Source organism: Halictus rubicundus, chromosome 3 (genome assembly GCF_050948215.1).
Source record: "Halictus rubicundus isolate RS-2024b chromosome 3, iyHalRubi1_principal, whole genome shotgun sequence".
NCBI lineage: Eukaryota > Metazoa > Arthropoda > Insecta > Hymenoptera > Halictidae > Halictus > Halictus rubicundus.
Window position 1 is genome coordinate 8,868,213 of NC_135151.1, and position 20,944 is coordinate 8,889,156.

Sequence of the window (20,944 nt, forward strand, 5' to 3'; positions counted from 1 at the left end):
AAGAGACTGTATTGACTCTTTTAGTTACTACTTTTCGTTGCAGTTTGATTATTTCAATCTCAATTCGACTTTCTGATTCTGCGATACGTCCTCGCCTAAAGGCTATAGTGTCGAAAGCCTCGTACATTCGCGCCCGAAGGCTAGCATTGAAAGGGATCAGCTCTCTATCATTTTTGAATTGTACTCCATCGACATCTAAAAGCATTTCTATCGGACACCCATCATTTTTGTAAGAGCGCTCGCTTACCTTACGAAGAGATAGAGTTCCTTTTGCTGATCAATCTCTTTCTCCGTGTTATTCGATGTTATTGTATAAATATCGTGACACCGAATACTATTTGAAATACTCAAGTTTAAGGACGCATAACTTTTGAACCAGTGAATTCCTCGCCTTACAACATCGATTTGTAGCATTTCCTCGTCAAGATGTTTGGGATTATGAAGTAAAAAGTTAAAAATCTCTGGGTTGCCAAGGTGAAGTTTAACCCAGAACGCAAACATTATGAAGTATTTAATGGCGAAATACAATTTTTACCGTAGCAGAGAAATTCGTCATTTGTTGACGGAATACGATGACTAAAGTGGTGCTTAAAATAATCAATAAGTTTTATACAGAGAAAAGTTATGTTTGCTTACAGTAACTGTTACGAATCGGGCATTTCATATGCCACAAACTAATATTTCAATATACAGATTTCCGGATTAAATCGCTCGGTTACGAAAACACTATGGCAGCTCATCGCGGTTTATGCTACCGGGGGGACGGTGTCACATATAAATTTAAATTCCGTCGCCGTTACAAATCGTAATACACTAAGAGAGAGTGTCGTAAATCGCGATAGAGCGGGCCCGATGCCACGAAAATCATGCCGACCGAAACTTTCATTTTCGCCTGGGGGATGGCTGGCTCGTTGGCAGGTTTAATATTTTTCCGAAAGGTTTTTCCGAGGGGCTTCGTTTCCGGCGAGGGCGGACGAGCACCACCGAGAAATAGAGGGCACACGTACGTGCAGGAAACAAGGGGAGGGGGATGATAAACGCCATCTCAGAGAAAGCTCATGCGACCGGTTGTAACACTTTACGGACGTTAACGCATTATATGCTGGCTATTTTGCGCGATTTCAATAGAAGGCCTTCAAAAAAATTATGTTAAGTTGCCATACAGAGTTTCTTTGAAATTGTTAGATAAGACGAGCATACCAGTGATGCGTCGCTTGACGACAATTATCAGTATTAGAAGATCTTCCAGTTGGACAAAGTACGGACTAATCTGTTTGTGTTTTATTTATCAGTAAATACATTTGGAGAGTAAAACAAAGATTACTTTTTATCTCTCATATCGTAAATTCATTTTCCTTTTTCTATGTTAAAATGTATGCTTATACATAATACATCTTATGCGTAAGTTGAGTTATATGTTTTACATAATTGGACAATTGTAAGTTCATAAAGTTAAAGCCGTTTTGTACAGTAATATTTTATTCGTTTTCCAAGCTTCCTGCTATGAAAGACTGAATTTGCATCGGAAGCATTTATCGAAAACGAAACATACTTTCGTGACAGCCTAATAAAATACTGTCTTACAATGTAATAAAATACTCTCTGACAATAGATATACGAAAACAATATTAGCATGTGCCCGCGTCCGCGTCTAAGAATTGTCTTCGGCGGCCTGACGATAATTGAATTAATAAGAAGGTAGCCGTGATTAAGTCGAATCACTACTATTGTCCATTTTCGCTTCATCTTCGCAGTTCATTCGAGCTTCGTTCCTCGAATTAACGCGGTTTCGTGTGGATTATGCTATTAATAGTTATTACGCTGAATTAATCCACGAGACATTAATAACATTACTAGTCTTTTATGACGCGCTAAAACTACAGCAAGAGAACTGGGAAAAAGTTTACGACTTTTGAAATAGTAATAATGGTTAATAATCCACTGTACGTTAATAATAATGGGATAATAGCACGAAATAATGCGGCTATTATTCATACTATTTTGTGGATTATTACCAAAATAATATTATATCTTTGCGTTTAATACGTGCCATTGGAAACATCGAAAAAAGATGGCGGACAATAACCGGCAGGCTGAATATTGGCTACGCCACTCGGAGAGGTCAGGTTTCATCAATTTAGGTCACAAGAATTTAAAATGATCGGAACTAGCACGGCGAAGCTATTGGCAGGCATTTATTTAACAGCATTGGCTGAATTGTAATGGAAAACAGTGGTTGGTTAAATTATATCAGGAAATAGTTTCAAATAGGGTTGCCACTAGCTCCCTGTGGTTTTCGAAATTTGCGGTGACGTTCGGGTAGTTACATCACTGACACATGCATTCTATTTGAATTATTTTTAAAGAGTCTAATCCGTGGGTTAGAAATCAATTTAGGAAGGAAAGTATCATTAAATCATTGTTTAAACTGTTTTCCTTCGGCGAGGAACTTCTTACGACTAGCAATATTAATAGCAGAGTTTTTGATGGTAACTTCACGGGATTGAATCAATGAGTTATGTATGACCTTCTAACGCGTTCAACTTCATGTCCAAATGGCCAAAAATATTTTAGAAAACACGAGGAAGAAAAAGCAGCAAGTCGACAGATAACGCTGTAAAAGTTTCCTGCAACTTTTACGGCCGAAGAATGGTATTCGAGCAACATTTTTTCCCGCACACAAAGCCGCGTATCAGTGTTATCAAATTTAGGAGCAAAATATTTTCCTTCTCGCTCGGTGATCTTTCGTGTGTGTCATTTTCGTGACGAAACTTTCGACAGTTCCGTGGGTGTCAATAGAGAATTCTCTTATCTCGAACTCTCCGTAACAGCACCCTTTTTCATTTTTGCTCGACCCGAGGGAGAAAACGTTCCCGAAAACTCGACGAACTTTTTACGCTCGTTTCAGCGTGACGCGTATATACATTCTCTTCCACGCCAATATTCGTATTTCTTCGCGCAAAAATTCATAGGACTTCAACTTCTAACGATTTCAACGACAATGTCGCCAAATTGTTCGCTTTTACAGCTGAAACTTCAACGCGGCTTGATACAGTTAAAAATTTATTAACGTGATGCAGGCAGCGGCTCCTTTTCAAAAGTTGAGTACAGACACTCCGAAAGTAGAATGAATAATTTGGTTCATTATTCGACCCGTACGTTTTAGCGCTGCAGTGTCTATGAAGTCTATAAAACGTGATGTCGCTGCGGATGTCGTATCCGAATTTTGAAAGTGTAGCGCGGAAAGAACAAATTGCGGGAGGATTTCCAACGCACCGTGACACGTGCATGTATGAACATAGATAGCGCTGATAAATGTCTTTGTTCGTTCCTTTACTAAAAATGAGACGATACTCGGTGATTAATTAACTGCTGCGTCATCGGAAAATAAAGTTCATACGTGTCGTTAAAAATGCGTCTGAATTTGGTATCAACAGGAAGATACATTTGAACGATTTTATACGTTAGTATCGTAATAGAATTTTCCTCCAAGATTTTTTTACGTGACGTAGCAGGTGGAACACTGAAGACCTGTTTTTCTTAAAACATGCTACAAATTCGTACGTCTCAAAAACAGCTGTACAAATCTATGCAAAAGTTTGGAATAATGTACATTGTCTTCTTTGAATTCTAATTGTTTCTCAAATTTAACCCTCCGTATGCTATGCCCGGATCATTCGTGACCCGTCGCGGTAGAGGTGAGGTAAGCTCGAGCGACCGTCGATATGTACAATTTTATTTCGATATAAGACAATCGCTATGCCCTCTTCTTTTTCTTCATCTGAAACACGACGAAAGCCGGTCCCGAACTGTCGCCTTATATCGGAAGAAAACTGTATTAGTGAAATATCGGTGTGAGTCAGAAATGACTCCGGCATAGGCCTAGAACTCGCAGGAGTCCGAGGGTTAAAGAGATGTATCCTGATCCTAATTTAAAAATCCCAATAAGGGATAGATTTTTAATGGAATGTTTTTTGTTTGCTATTTGTCGATGAATCGCAGCTAATATAAAATGGAAAAATACCGGGGAGCAGGAGCAGAATAATATTGTATAAAATTAACGTTGATTAGGCGACACGATCAGGTGGTATTTGACCATAGTAGTCGATCCTAGTGTTCGCGGACAAATGGGGAAATCAATCAGGAATAGACCAACGCTTTTCACGTGCTCGTGTGCGATACTATATCACCTTCTTTCCTGACAAACACGCTAGACACCGTCACTAAATTTCGTAGCAGTTTCCACTGGACACTGTACTGTTGGCTGGAAATGTTGCGCCAGGATTTTTCTGATAACAAGAAAGCAAAATGTCTCCTCCAGTAAGATTTATATCGTATTCATTGATTATTAGTGAGAGTTTGCAGAATTAATTCTGTGCAACTGCTAGACTCCAGATTTTGACGCACTTATGGCAAAAATGTGTCAATGATATTTTCAAAAAATTAACAATTTAAAGAATTTCAGGATTTCTTAACATTTTTAAAAGCGAAATTTCTGTTTCCTTGCCATCGATGCAGACAATTTCAATATAACTCAATATTTTATTTCGAGTTCTGTATTATGAACGAAGTGTTATTATATTATACATTAAATTGCAGTTAAGCTTCCACAGGTTCAAACCATTTCAAAAGCACTAGAGTAAAAGTACAGTTTCATAAGCGTTTATAATTTGCAGTATTGATAACCTCATAGTCGAGTGGAACCATTTCAACAAAATTAAGTGGATGGAAAAATCAATGAATTCGAGACGCTTAAACAAACACAAAATTACAGTGACTACTGCGCAGAAGTTTAAATTAAACAGGAATTCTCATTTTGCCAGCCGAAGTCTCTGTAACGTTTCCAACAAACTATAAAACCACAATGAACTTGCTTAATCTCCTTTAAAAACTGGATTTTAGATACTCGTGTATTGAATAACTGCGGTAAACGTTCACGGTTTATTTATTTATTTCCATATTTCGTTCCAACAGCAGAAAGCTTTTCTGTTGTTTAAACATTTTTTAATCCGCAAAGTTTGGTCTCTACATTTCGCCGGCTGCAGAGCACTCCTCTGTAATATTGTTCTCTTTCATTAAAGATGAATCCTGGCTCTGTACTTCCGTCCAGCAGTGTAGCTTGCTAATGCCGGCGAAAAAGTTTGTCGATAGACTGACAGTCCTTTATGCGGAAACTCTCGATGGCACATGTCGCGACTGAAACTTCTGCTGCAGAGAAACAATTTTTCTGCGAGGTCAATAGATCCTATTGATGGCAGTGCTGAAACTGAACAGTAACTTTTCCTTTATTGTTGCCATGTTGCCATCTCCATGTTCTGCGCGGCGATTCATTGTACTGATTCGGAGTGAAACGATGCAAATCTAAATATTATTTTCGACCTTGCGTTATACAGTTTTTCAGCTGCACTGATTGGACGATTGTGACATTTATACTTTATTAAATCCAATATTGATTATTGTATTAGAGGGACAATTTATCTGCTGCCCGGACAATTGTTGCATTAACACTTTATTAAGTCTAGTATCAATTACTGTATTAAATGAAGCAACAGATACATTTTTGCCTTAACCGAATGTAAAATATCATACTGGATTTACTAACATAACACTTTATCTATCGACAATTTTTTTAAAACAAATACCTACGGGTTAAAACTATAGCTTTCGGTATCAAAATATTTCTTTTAAAGGTGTAATAATTTTTAAATGAAAATATAGGTTAAACTTTACCTGAAGAAACCAGAAATTTTTATCTTTTTTTAATGTGATCCTGTAGATTTTGGCGACAAAATGCCGAAAATCCAAGTTTCAAACCGAGGTGATCACTAGTTTAAAGTTATGTGTGCGCAAAGATGTGCTATTTTCAGTGTTTTTGACAGGTAAGGGCGCCGCCATGTTGGTATCTAATGACCGTCGCGCGGCGCTTAAGCACTGTGGCCATTTGATGGCACTACAAGCACGCGGCAATGCCGATAACGTAGAGCACCGATCTTTGAGAGGAAATATCCTTTCCGCACACACGAATAAAAAATAACTTGCAATTCTTAATCGCTTGAATCGTTGGAGGACTCAGACCCCTAGACCTACCGAAAAACCTAATACGAACCAACACAATATTTTGTACCTGAACTATAATAGGATTTCCATATGCTGAATGGCTTATCCAATTGGATCTTGGTGGACTCGTGCTGCCATCTAGCGGTCCTGCACATTAAGCGACACGTGACGGTCACTACGTACCAATATGGCGGCGCCCTTACCTATCGAAACACTGAAAATCGCAAATCTTTACACACGCCTAACTTCTGACCTAGTGATCTCCTAGGATTGAAACTTGGATTTTCGGCATTTTGTCGCCAAAATCTACAGGATCGCATTAAAAAAAGATAAAAATTTCTGGTTTCCTCAGGTAAAGTTAAGCCAAAATAAGTGATACTGGTTTAAAGACGTTATAAATGGGACTATATAATATTCTCAACAGCATACCTTTTTATTTTTAGTCGAAGTGACGTCGAAATTTTCAAAATTGTGAGTCTACCAATAAACACGCTTAATTTATTCCACATATTTCATTGAACAGTATACATTTTTCCATTGTAAGAACTACATTAACAATTTTAAAGAATATAAAATGGAATAACGCTGTTTGAACGTGTACAAAAATGTGCAGGATCATTTCACCGAACAGGTTTCGCTATATATTATTTCAGCAGGCGAGAAAATGAAGGCATTCTAAAACCTATTTTAATAGATGCCAGTACTACTGACAATTCTCATACTTTTTGCTTAGTTTCACCATTTCCTTCAATTAGTCGGTTTCCTCCAATTCCCGATATTCTCATCACAACAATTCTTTGTTCAGGGGGTACCCTTTTCTCACAATTTAATTGTCACGTCGTTTCCCATTCTATTTTTTATATTTTTCCCTCTTCCTTTTTTTATCCCGGTTACCCTCTCGCCGCTCGAATTCACTCTTCTGGCTTTTATCTCGTCGAATTCGATATCTCGAAATCTCGACTCACCCTACCCCTGTCCCTTGCGATAGACCTCACCCCCTGCATTTATATTGCGAATATGATCTACAGGAAAAATGGTAGCGCGTCGACATGCTTTACAGTGGATCCAAAAAGTATTATATTCCCGAGAACTTGCCGACACTCCAACTTTAATAACTCCGTTCAAAAAAATAGTACAGCAATAAATCTGGACTCATTTTAAAGCTTGGAGTCTAATTTTGAAACTTGATGTACGATTTTTTTTTTTTGTGTAAGATGTCTTCGCGATGTATCTTACACAGGGTGTCCCAAAAATGTTGTATTTATTTGAAATAGGTAATTCCTGACGTCATTTGAAGAATCTTTTTCCTTCGAGAAAATATTCTCCGCGGCTTTGTTAAGGAGTTATTAGCAAAAAACACGGACTGCTTTTGTCGCGTCCTGATTGGTTCATGTTTTTCGTTAATAACTCCTTAACGAAACCGCGGAGAATATTTTCGCAAAGGAAAAAGTTACTTCAAATGACCCAAGGGGTCACCTATTTCAAAGAAGTGCAACATTGTTCATGCACACTCTCTATTCAAAGCTCAATAAGTGCACTAAAAAAAAATCGTACATCAAATATTAAGAAGTCGTTGACAAGGGAAAGCTTCAATCTTCAAATCTGTGATGGATTCAGTCACGAGAAAAATTTTCTAATATTTTGCAGACGCTTCATTCCGTAACATTTTCGACCAAAAAAGGTTTTCGGTTTCCTATTCGCGTGATACAAAAATAAATATCACTAAAATGAACGATGTACTGTCAAATTGAGACCAGGTATATATCGTTTTATTGTCGTTTTTAACAAAATTATCAAAGTTTAAATATCGACAATATCTCGAGAACGGGAACTTCAGCGTTAAAATACTTTTTAGATCCACTGTGTATCGAATTGATTGCGTGAAACACTTCGCCGCTGTTGGTGAAAGTTCGATATTAACAAATTCCACGGTATTAAATGCGAAAGCCCGAATGAAAATAGTAGGCTGTCGTCGAACGGGGAAACAACGCAGTGCATTCTCGTGTCGACGATTTTTCTCGCGTTTTTTACGGACCGCCTAAAACCGCTTCCGATGCAAATGCGTCATTAATTCCACGACACTCGAGATACTCGTTTACATAAAACGGGGAACGCTTTCTCGCTGGCTCTTTTATTTATTTCGACTAAACATGAATTCGAAGGAACCAACGTTTATCAAACCCGACGCGTCACGGGAAATTTCGAACAGTGCGTTCACAGCAATTAATTGCAAATTAATTTATAGCTGCTTTCACATTTTCTTGCTCCTTTACAGAATACAAGTTTTAAAAATAATTTCTAATATTTTCTGTGAACTTACCTGCTATATTGCATAAGATGGATCCGGTAACTAATTTAGAAGCAAAGTTACAATCAATCAATTGCACCAGCTGCGAATTAATTTGTACATCTAATGAATAAGGTGCATATGTGAAGTGTAAGAGAGAACAGATGCAATTTTGTTTTTTCTTTGTTTTTCAATATTTTACGATTCTGGTGGTTACATTGGATTAGCTTGTTTATGAATAAGACTAAGTTTGTTGTTGAATGATGTTTGGAAAATTTATTAAATCGTATTAACTATCACCAGTTAGCAATACGAATATATTAAAGGAAAAATCAAGCAACTTGAATGTCAATTTATTAAAACTTTTGAAGCACTTTAGGCAGAATTGGAAATCTTCTCTGTTAAAGTAACTGGTATTTTTATGATTTTCTTTTTAATTCTGACATACAATGAGGGGATATAAGATACACTTACTTCTATCTATCTAAAATAGGATAAAAAATATAATCGTAACCAGTTTCTAAAAGAACGTTCTCTTTTTACTTTATTCTACTGCTGCTCGTAATTTATAATACTTATTGGTTCATACATCATCTTTAACCCTCGGGCTCCTGCGAGTTCTAGGCCTATGCCGGAGTCATTTCTGACCCACGCCGATATTTCGCTACAGTTTTCTTTCGATATAAGGCGATTTCTCGGGACCGGCTTTCGTCGTATTTCGGATGAAGAAGAAGAAGAAGAGGGGTTAGCGATTTTCTTATTTCGGAATAAAAAGTGTCGCCTTATATCGGAACAAACTTGTACATGTCGACGGTCGCTCGAGCTTATCCCCACCGTGATGGGTCACGAACGACTCCGGCATAGCATACGGAGGGTTAATTTACTGTAATACCATTCTACATGAATTTTTACATTTCTTGTCTAAAGACGTTACCGTTATTATTAGCGTATACCTTTTTCTAAATATTCTCTCTCTTCCGCATCTGTTATTTCGTGGAAACAACTGTACCACATGCTCTACAACCGCAACTGCGCAGAAACAGATATGATCCCCTTTATAGAAACGACTAGAATTTTACTCTGACCCGGTATCGATTCATTCACTTTCGAAATCCTATTTTATCGCAGTGTATCGATTGTACAGTCGCTTCCATTGTTAACGAAGTCACGAAAAACGTATTCTTCGTAAATATCGATACCAACGAAAAGGGGAATGAATTGTCCGACATGAACGGCGTTCTACCAAGGCTAGGCCGAATCCCATCGGTTTCTTTTTGCGCGCATTAAGATTCCAAAAGAAATGACAATGTTGAAGAATAACACGGTCGTAACGATAGTTTCGCCGGAATAAAACTGCTACAACGCCAAACTCGGCGGCGACGAGCTCGCCTTGTTGCACAGACCCCTTCCATGCTGTCTATATTATTCATAATTCAATCCGGGCCGCTGGAAAAAAGAAGAGAAAAAACGTAATTACTCGTTCTCTCTCCGTAGGAAAATCTCCGGGACATTTGCGCGCAACAAATTGTTACCGCGGAGCTTAATTTCGTCAATTGCTCCGCCCGTTTGCCTAATTTGTCGATCGCGACAATAACTATAGCGAAGGTATTTTACTGTGAAATTTAGCTTGGTTGCTAATGCAACTGGCTAGTATGAAATTTTAATGTGCACAATGGTCGCATTATTAAAGCAAAAACTTTACGTTCATCAATGCTTATAATTTCTTTCGTATCGATGTTCTCAAATATCGATGTGCATTCGAACAAACCATTGTTAAAATCGGTTATGAAATATGTAAAAATTACTATTCGAAGTACTGCGAAAAAGTTAATATGCTGTTACGTGGTAATTGATGGCAAAGGTCGGCTTATGTTTCAGTGCATGAAGAGAAAGAACGTCTTGTCACATTGGCGAACGTCATTTTACATTAACGAACGGCACGAATGATCATGACTAACGCCAACACTGAAATGGCGCAGCCAAATTTAAAACAAAAGCCAAAGTGCAGGTTTGGCACATTTAGTAGTGTTTTTAACTGTATTTTTTTTTTTACAGAGGAATCGTATGCTTGTTGAAGTTCTGTATTGGAAAATTCGCTCGTAAAAACGAAACCTCGTTGACACTCTCTAGGAACAAACTTTCAAAACAGACAACTTTTTTAACGATCAAATTCATACATTCTACCGTTGTTGTTTACAACAGTATAACGATATTAACGACCGTTGTTAGAAACTCTATTCGTTGGTGTATACGACATAGGATCATCTCCACGCATAACATAAGTTCCCCCATTTCGAAAGGGAAATAATGGTGTTCTGAAATGAATCGACGCATTGTGAATCGCGTTTTCTACGGTTTGTATGATCTATACGAATTTTGTCGAATTCTGTGGGAGAGCCTAAACTCGTAAGAATTAACGACATAACTATTAAAATTGACAACATGACCAGCATCAATATCGTCGTTTTTCGTACGGTGTGGGAAGCACATAACTGGCTTGGATCTGGAGCACTACATTCTATTACTTCCAGCAAAGAATCACATATTTAGGAGAGCTATATAGTTAATATCTAATTTTAAGGACAACCCTGTATTTTATTTAGGTACATGAAATTCTACAAAAAAAAATTCGAAAGTTTCTACGGAGTCTGCGTACATAATACCGATACCTTCGTAAAGGATTGCAGATCATTTCATGATTTTTCGTATCACATACCTGGCTCTAGGGTTTCATTCGGTGTCTCATGTCCGCTGTAGTCTTCGACGTTCAGGTTGTGGTGCCTCAAAATCATCGAAGCTTTTCCGGTCGTCAAAGTAATTCGCTTTGCAAAAGATTTTAGCAAAGACTTTTCACCGTTCGTTGGAAGCTCAACGAATCTCGCTACCATCTCCGCAACAATCCAAAAGATCGGTGTCAGAAGTCACAAAGATCTCTTGGTCAGCAGCGAGTCTCAAGTAAGTGGCCATGCGTACCGGCTTGCAGAGTCGACTACAAACTAATGGGAAACCGATACAGAAACATCGAACACATTGCATGCGTATTTTACAAACGAGCGAACGCTCCAGCTTTAATAACTGGACGAGCAAGTCCACCTAACTTCGAGTCTCGAAGGCTGTCGCGCCTCCAATCACAATCACGATCCTCAAGAAACAATTCGACTCGACCATGAAGCATCGCGTTCGTGCCTTGCATCGGGTCATTCCGAGTATCAACGACGCCATAAAGTTGTAACGATCTCATGCTCAGCGTTAAAGAATATTTCCGTAGAGGGCGGAGCGTTTTAAGATCAATCTCATCCCCTCTTTCTCTCTCTCTTTCTCTCTCTCTCTCTCTCTCTCTCTCTCTCACTCTCTCTTTCACTCTCTCACTCTGACTCTGACTGTCTGGAGGATCAGACCCCACTCGATCCCCAGAAAAACCTCCTCGATTTCCATTCTTCACCTTATCGGGCGGCTGTTTTAAAACCGGGGATTCACCTACGGTCTTGATCCCCGGATTGTCAGCCGTCTGTGGACGACCAGCAAAGGAAGAGTCGAGGAACGACGCTCGTGCCAATGGGTGAGCACGATCGTCGGCTTACTTGCTCCGGACGCGATCATTGAACGGATCATTGAGCAAGCTGGGCTACGACTGTTTCAGGAGTGACCATCTTGTTATCGCTGACGGTGTTCCTGAACCTCGTCGCCGAGACCCTGCCCCAGGTCTCCGACGCGATACCCCTGTTAGGTACATTGAGTTTCTGCAAGTTTAAACGTGTGTCAGTGTGAGTCTCTGCTGTCGTGGTTGGTAACGCTTCTTTCCGTTATCCACCTGACCCCCTTTCTCCCTCTTCGACTTATTCTCTTGTTTTCCCCCAACCGCCGTCAACAAGTCCGATCGGTCAGTTAGGCCGCCGCCTAATTGAACGTCGAGCAGCGACCGAATCCGATGCCGTCTATTTCTTTTCTGTTGCCTCTTGTTGCTGCGCAGTGCTAACAGCTCGATAGAGAATAGGACTGTGACCATAATCCGAACTCGCCCGTTTGGATGGGTGCTATGTTCATGCTGAAGATGAGAAGCTTTCTGTAACCCCTTGTTGCTGCGTGGCGCTGAAGGTTTGGTAGAGACGCTCGCAGAAGCGTGACCAAATCCGAAGTCGCCTATTTGGATGGTTGCTATGTTCACGCTGAAGATCAGCAGCTTTTCGTTGGCCCTTGTTGCTGCTCGATGCTAAAGGCTTCGCGCACTTTTAGAAATGTTGGGTATCGGTGTGAGGTACAATTGAAGTTTGTCGAGGGTTCGAGATTGCACCTGTTGATTGCAACAAGCTGATCATGTAAGAGCTAGTTTGTTGCAAGCTGTCATGCTGCAGATTTCATGCGACTGCGACGACAACGGGTGAATTGATGAGTATACGTACATATGTCTTTCTGTATGTTGGTTACAGCTGTTTTCTATTGTTCTTCGATTTTTAACCATACGACATTTGTTGCTGGCCACAGAAATATAAGTTGCAGCAACATTCAGCAACAAGTGGCGACCCTCATAAGCAATTAGAACATCAAGCTCCTTGGTGCGGATATACATAGTATAGTTTACATGTGTTCTGCTGGTTTTTTAGACGGATGGTTTTGTCGCTGCGTGACCTTCGATTAGGGCACAGCCCTGCCAACTCGATTTTCGCAATTGAAGGGCTTGCAGCAATAACGAATCAGCTCCACTTTTTATATTTGTTGTATAGTCTGTTTTATGAATAAAAATGTAGTCTTTCTCTTGGTATGAAATAATTAATTTGTTGATTCTGGTGCAATGAATCGAATGCAGAACAGGGAAATAACATTTAAAGAATTTGAAAATACTGTTGCTTGAACTCGTTAAAATAATTAGGAAAATAAATAAGCGCAGCTCCTGTGCCTTGCAATTAATGTGGACGATTTTACATAAACTTGTAATTGTGTCCACTAGCGTACTTACTGGAACAATAAGCAAGGTACAGGTGTCATTAGCGTTAAAGTGAGCTTTTGAACCCAGACCTTGTCGTACTTGATTGTTAATTGTCTCGTTGAGTTGTCTCATTGCAGCAGCCCCTTCGATTACTCCCTTCTTTGTCGCTCTTTTGATTATATATTTTTTTTTTTGCTTGAACCGTTTGCGTGCGATGTCGGTGTTTGCTGTTGGATTATTCTGATCGAATGGTGGATTTTCTTTGGCGAACAGGAGCTCCTCTTTTCTTTCGATCCTCTCTTTCTTGCGCGCGACGTTGATCGATGAAGCGTAACGACTCGCTTCGGAGGAATGTGGTAATTTTAATGGAATGTTGCACTCGTTGTCTTGGCGTTGCTCTGATACAATGGAAATCGGCGCGGAAACTCGAGACCTTGCGGAACTGTCACTTTAATTACGTTGGGTTTCATTGATTCGGCGTAACTGATCAATTTGACGCTGAGAGTGACGTTTGATTAATTGTGTATACGCTCGAAACGTTGATGTCGCGAACAATGAATACATTCGATAAACTAATCACAGAATTCAAAATGTTTCTGCAAGAAAAATGATCGTTTTTATGATTTAAGACATAAAAACATTAATTCGTACACATATTTGTCAAAATTAGCAAACTCTTTGACAATTTTATAGATATTGATTCATTTATTTGTTAAAACTGAACAGATTCGATTTAAAGTAACTGTAAAGTTTGTTGAAGAAACATACTCTTCGAAACTGTATAAACACATTCATTCGTATATTTGTTAAAATCAAATTGGCCTTTCAAAATGGTCTGCGTATACAAATGAATAAAATTTGTTTGTGCGATACTGTTGACGATCGTGATAATAAATTGTGTGATTTATAATATGTCCTCCCTAACTTTACCATAAATATCGCGATCCTTTATTTCTGTCAAATAAAATAAAACCAAATAAATTCAAAGTGTAATGCAAAAATAAATTTGCAAAAATTTGTGTGCAGTATATAATAGAAAGAAACTGGTGAAGATTCGCATGAGGTGTACAGAATGTGGTGCGAAACTGCAGGACAACTTGTTAGCCCTTTCTTGATGTTTCTTAACTCAATGTACGATTTTTCTTGGGCTCAGTAGGGATTCTTAACGGGTGAAAATTCTTGGTAACAATGTTCTAGTTCACACGTTGCTACTTTCCGCGAGACACAAACAAACAAACAGTGTCGGGAAGGGAATTCCCTTTCTGCAGTTTCGAACGACTTTCCTTCGGCCGTAGTTCGAAAACTTCGGTGCCAACTTGCCAGGATTTAATTGAATAAGTTCGTGCCTGAAACGAGACAGGCCGGTGTCACCTTGCGCCATCGGAAATCCAGTAACCCGAGCACGCTCGTACACCTGGTCGGGCTTTAACGCTCGTTTTCCTACCAGGTATACAAATCTGAAGTAGCAACAGTCTCGATCAGTTTCGTTTCTGTCGTGCCGAGCTCGTATTGTCTGCGCCAGGGGAATTATTTCTCGTTCCTCGCGTTCGCGAAACATTTTCACGCTAATACCCGCAAGCTCAAAAATTAAATCGACGTGGAAATGCGAAGGAAAACGTAAACCAATTGTGAATCATCCAGCACGCTAAAGAAATTCTCTAAAAGCAACGCGAACCTTTTTCATAAAAATTTTGGAAAACTTAAAATCCAACGTAAAAATCTTTTCATTGCTGTTCCTGTGCGGAGAATTATTTGTGGTTCTCCGCATTCGCGAAATATGTGCACACCAATCTCCACAAGCCTCCACGAAATTAAATTGACCTACAAATGCGAAGAGAAGCGTAAATGAATTGTTAACGATCATGCACACTAAAGAAATTGTGTGAAAGCAGCGCGAACATTTCCATAAAAATTTTTGAATTTTTCGAAACTCTTGTGAAATTTCTTTGGTAAATAAACTTAAAAACGCAGTGCGATTTATTTATGAATGAGTACAGACGCACATTTAAGATCGCGTTTAGAAGTAATGGAAAAATGAATAGATGAACAAATGCAGAAGTAGGGCATTCCACATTCCATTAAATTCTGTGTTACTTTGCCAGCAAGTAGATTAGGACGGGTTTGGTCAGACACAAACATTTCTATACATTCCTGAACCTTAACCTCTATCACTCGAATGGCGACTCTAAGGTGCCACTAGAATTGCTACACTATTATTTTTAACTATTTTTACACTATATTGGTATCTAAGAAAGTCGTTAAAATTTTGAGGGTTGTAAGTACGAGTAATAGACGTCATACGCATAAAAGGAAATAACTTATACACAATGGAAATATTCTAGGTCAGAAGTTATGCCATGGTATTAAACCAGCTTCGAGTGCTTTCTACAAATTTATTCATAGACTTCACAGCTCTAAAAAATCGTGAAAAGAATAATCGCATTGTTTAATGCAGATTTGAATAATTAATCGTCATTCTGATGAAAAGTGCAATAGATATTAAAAGAAAATGTCTAAGACAAAAGCTACGCTATTTGACGTGGCATACGAGATGATAAACACGAATTTTATGCTTAACACTGTTTCCAAAGTCCGTTGAAAAGCACCAATATCTGTTTTAATCGACACTATACATTTTGAACGTTATTTTACCACGACTGATATCGAGAGACAAGTTGAATAATTCAAGAGGCAAGGTTAGAATTTCGATGGATTTCACGGCAAATGAAAATCTGAACGATCTATTCTCCGAGTGGAACAGCGTTATAGAATGTACCTACCCATAAACTGATATACGTTGCCTCCAAATTTAATGGAAGTCATCTCCTGTTAACGGCACACGTTATTGCAGGAATAAAACCTAATGTCTCAGGATACCAAATTGCACACGTTAATGTATCCATTGACCGAATTTCGATTCCTGATCCCAAGTCGGCCTAAGCTCACAGTATACCAGGTTACAAATCACAAGGTTACGAATACATCTACTTCAACAACGTCGCAAAATTAATGCCCAAAGTAAAGTTGATCAAAAAATTCTATTTTAAACGTTTTCATCTTTGGTTCCAGCACAGAGACATTTAGATATTCTTATTCCCACACTTGTAATAGAATTTTGAAGATTAATACCTTTTTTAATTAAATATAGAGCCTTTTAAAAGATATATCGATGGAACAATCGGAGATTCTTATTCTAAATTATTTTTTCTATTTCATTGCAAATGAACGTCAGCGTGCACGGCGCTTCTAACAAGTCAAGGAAAGGAACTAGGTCTCAATTAACATGCAAATACATGGAACCTTACTTAAAAGCTGTGGCCATGGTTCACTTATAGGGTGGTTTAAATGCAAAAGGATATCCCAACAAAGTTTGATCGCTCGTCTATCCCCTTTCTAGACCTGCCTGCTCAAACTGCTCGTGCCATAGAGGACGATCATATTCCCAGAGTGTTCCCTATCCATTATTATGCAAAAATGATTACATTAAATTTTCGAGGGCATCTTGAACTTAGCATAGCAATTTCTATAAATTTTTGCTCGATAAGCAAACGCGCGATCGCTTTTCAAAGTGAACTTTCAGTTCTTAACTTCAAATATACATATCTGTGAAGCGAGCCTGCTGATGACAAAACAGTTTGTTGAATATTTCCGAAACTATTGGCACTAGATAAACATTTCGAATGGTTTAACTGTACATTTATTGAACAACAACCAGAGTTATTAATTAATGCAAATTTTAGACAAGCAAAATAAAAATAAAAATTCTATACTTTCACGTCCATTAAAAATCAATTTTCTTCAGATTTTTTCCCCTAAAATTTTTGTTACACGGAGCTACAGGAGTTCAACTGCCTATTTGAATAATTCTTGAGAAAAGTGACTAGGTGAAACCCAGAACATCAAAAATGCTAAAAAAATTTTTAAATATCGTTACATTATTTGCAATTTATCAGAATGATTAACCCTCGGACTCCTGCGAGTTCTAGGCCTATGCCGGAGTCATTTCTGACCCATGCTGATATTTCGCTACAGTTTTCTTTCGCTATAAGACGGTCACTCGGGACTGGCTTTCGTCTTATTTCGGATGAAGACGAAGCGTCGTCTTATATCGGAATAAAATTATACATATTGACGGTCGCTCGAGCTTATCCCCACAGCTATGGGTCGCGAATGACTCTGGCATAGCACACGGGGGGTTAATGTCGCGGGGTTGGCGTGTTCGAAAAAGAACGCTGACATCGTGAATGATTTCGGACATTCTGTATTGCGTATATAACTGTGATAAGCATAACGCGGTAGCACATTGAGAAACAGTGGCACGAAGTCGAATTTTAACTTGTCGGACAGGTGTCAATTCGCGCGGACCGTTTTTCCGTATCCTTTCCCGGCGTGTCTCGCCTCCGTTCACCTCGACGTCGGTTTTATCGTCGATCGAAGTAAATTAAAACGGTTCGGCCGTTCCCATCGTTATGAATACGTTGTCAACCGACGTCTTTGTTTCGGTGACGCGTTCCCTCGCGCCCCGCTCTCGGCTCGGTCAATATTTCGCGTTCTAGCCACCCTCTGGCTACACCTTAACCACCCCGTGACCACCCCTATCGACCATTCCACGCCTCGGTCCCAAAGAAACCGACGCCGCTTCCTTCGTAATGGATGACACTCGCCGGTATTGGAACGCGGAACGATCGAGAAATTAATTAAACGGAATCAAGACACGCCGCGGGAACTTCCACCTAGGAAAAACGGGACCTCGGTTATTTGTCTTCGGGAAGTACACTATGCGTCGTTCCTCTGACATACAGTGAGGGGCAAACTTGAACCAATGAAACCATTTGTTCAGAAAATCGTTACTCACGTGTTTGTTAAAACAGTAGAGTGTTTGTTAAAAACATTAAAAGGTGATTTTGATGGAAAAAGTCTTCGTGACTGTAGATCTATGGAAATGATTTGGATCTGTCGGAGCAGTCCAAGGTTTTTAAATAAACTATTAAATATAGTTCTTGGTTAGCATCTTTGATCTGGAGCAAAATTGAGTCAGGAATCAAATATTGTTACTTTTCGTGATCCTGTTTTAATGAACTCGTAAATAATGAATTTCCCAAAAAATGGTTTCACTAATAATCCCTTCAAAATTAAAGCAATTCAATTGGCAAACCCGAAACTAGAAAGTTAAACACAGAAAGTGGAAATCATACTAAATGTTATTTTAACCCTTTTACATTCTAATGATTTTATGATATTCGTTTCATTATATTTTTAATTTTAAAATATTTAAACGTTAATAATTCGCGGTTAAAAATTAATGTTGGATATTGTCTATCATTTATGTCTGGACATTAGTCGACGGGATAAGTAAAGTGTGTAAATTTGTAAAAGATTTGTTGAATAACGTAGACTAGTATTCTATTTTCCTATGACATCGTTATTCTCATAAATGCAAAGATGCATATCACAAATGCGTCTCATTTCTTTAATGACGTTAACCCAACAGTTTATAAGATATTTCCAATTTTCGGTCATTTTTTTTTCATCACAAAGCTTGCCTACATACATTTGCCTCTTTTTCCTAATATCGCAAATTTGCAACGATCCCCAGTTTCTATTTCGGTTACAGAAAACCAAATTAGTTTTGTGTGGCGTTGCTATTGAAGGTTGCAACGCGCGGTGAAAAATTCAGTCGGTTGATGGGATTTCATTGTTATATTTTTTTCAAAATTTCACACAGTAGTGCATTTAGCCGTGCAGCGCAATATTTAATAGCGTTGCTGGAATAAATGATACCAGAAAGCGTGTCGATTCTAACGCCAGAGAACGAAGCGAAATGCTGCGTGAAATATTTGAACAACTTTGTTAATACAGCTACGACGTGCCAACATTTTTGAAAAATTTCACGAACCTTTTATTTCGACAATACTGTGTCGAATAACAAAATCATCGATCTGCGCAAAAAAATCCATAGTTGTTTATTAAAGAGAAAGTATTAATGTATTTTTAAATACAGGGTATCCCAAAAATTCAATCAACTCCGTGAACTGAATGGTTCCCGAGGTCATTTACCTTTAGGTCACATATAGCTATCTACTCCTGAACAAATACGAGGCGGACATTTTTGCAAAGGAAAATGTCGCTTCAAATGACCTCGGGAACCACTCATTTGATTGAATTTTGGGTCACCCTATATATTGTTATACGATATAAATGAAGTCATAAGAAAATAGACCTTTTAATAACTTAAAATCACAACACGAACAATGAAATAAGTAACATTACAACGACCTGTAGTCATTACTCATAAATCCCGTTCGCGATGACATATTTGCGTGATTATTGTTCCCATGAAAATGATAGTACATAAAGATCATAATCGGGTAGTACGTACTAAGTTGGGATCACATTAAAGCACTCGATTGTGCAATGATTACTCGTGTAATCTATTTCCCTGAATGTGTCCAATGATAATTACAATCCCCCAAATGGGCCGATTTCTACTTTTGCAATGCCGAAACATAGATCCATGAAATAAGTTTCTTGCTGCTTGATTTCGTTTCGACGTTTCGCACCGCGTCCGATCAAGTTGACCATACTTTCGCAGAAAATCATCTTCGCCGTTACAAAGTGCCCTTTAATTGGCAACGTCGGACCATGCAGCTTCCCAGAGAAGTTCGAAAGGTGTACAAAGTGACGCGTCGCGAGATACGTTCACTTAATTATCGTACTTAGCTCGAGGACGTGTACCGGCAAAGTGACCTTAAATGTATTTACTCTTCTCCCGTCTCGCGATTGAACCTCTAAAACGATGTAACAGCCCTGCCTCTAACGCCTTCGATATCGCCAGTCGGATAAAAAATTACTTTCAGAAATTTCTGAAACTGCAGAATACCTCACTCTTCAATTAGAAAAAACGACTTGTATATTTTACTTTGCGGTTTCACTTCAATTTTGTTATTGTTGATCGCTATTTCTATCACGGTCAATATCAGCCTGACCATTTCGATACAAACACTCGAGGAAATTTTTTAATTAATTCTGTTCGATATAAATATTACTCGTTTCTGTGAATTCGCCGATGGAAACTTCTGATTTTCTGTTTCAAATTGACACGATGGTAAAATGTCGATATAATAGAAGGTTAAATAATCAAATTTATAAATAATTTCTTTGAAAATGAAACACTGTGGTAAGACGAGATTAAACGAGACTATTTACATCGTTTATAAAAGCAGTAAAAAATGTTTCACATTCATACAGGAGACGGGATCAAAATAAAATCCGACATAAACTCTTATTTTTTGCTAAAGAAAAGGATAGTAATTACCTGTGATCAATTCTAATAAAAAACTCGAGCGACCGTCAATATCTATAATCTTATTTCGATATAAGACAACACTTTTTATCTCGAAATAAGAAAATCGCCTGTTCTTCTTCGTCCGAAATACGATGAAAGCCGGTCCCGAGCCATGGTCTTATATCGGAAGAAAACTGTAGTGAAATATCGGCGTGGGTCAAAAATGACTCCGGCATAGGCCTAGAACTCGCAGGAGTCCGAGGGTTAATACGTCTGCTACTATTTGTTTCTATCAACGTTTTTTATCATCATTTTCATATAATGCTCTATCGAAAGTATAGTTTAAACGAACGTATTTCTAAAATTCAAGGCTTCACACTGTCGAATATTA

The 20,944-nt window shown here is 38.5% G+C and overlaps 1 protein-coding gene across 1 annotated transcript in view; it reads left to right on the forward strand.

The window, feature by feature from the left end:
• Nachralpha6 (nicotinic acetylcholine receptor alpha6) overlaps positions 1 to 20,944 on the forward strand; it is a 471,989-nt gene that overhangs the window by 362,704 nt on the left and 88,341 nt on the right. Inside the window, exon 10 of the mRNA XM_076785216.1 lies at positions 11,985 to 12,071. Within this exon, the coding sequence (XP_076641331.1) occupies positions 11,985 to 12,071 (87 nt within the window). The remainder of the gene's footprint in view (positions 1 to 11,984; positions 12,072 to 20,944) is intronic.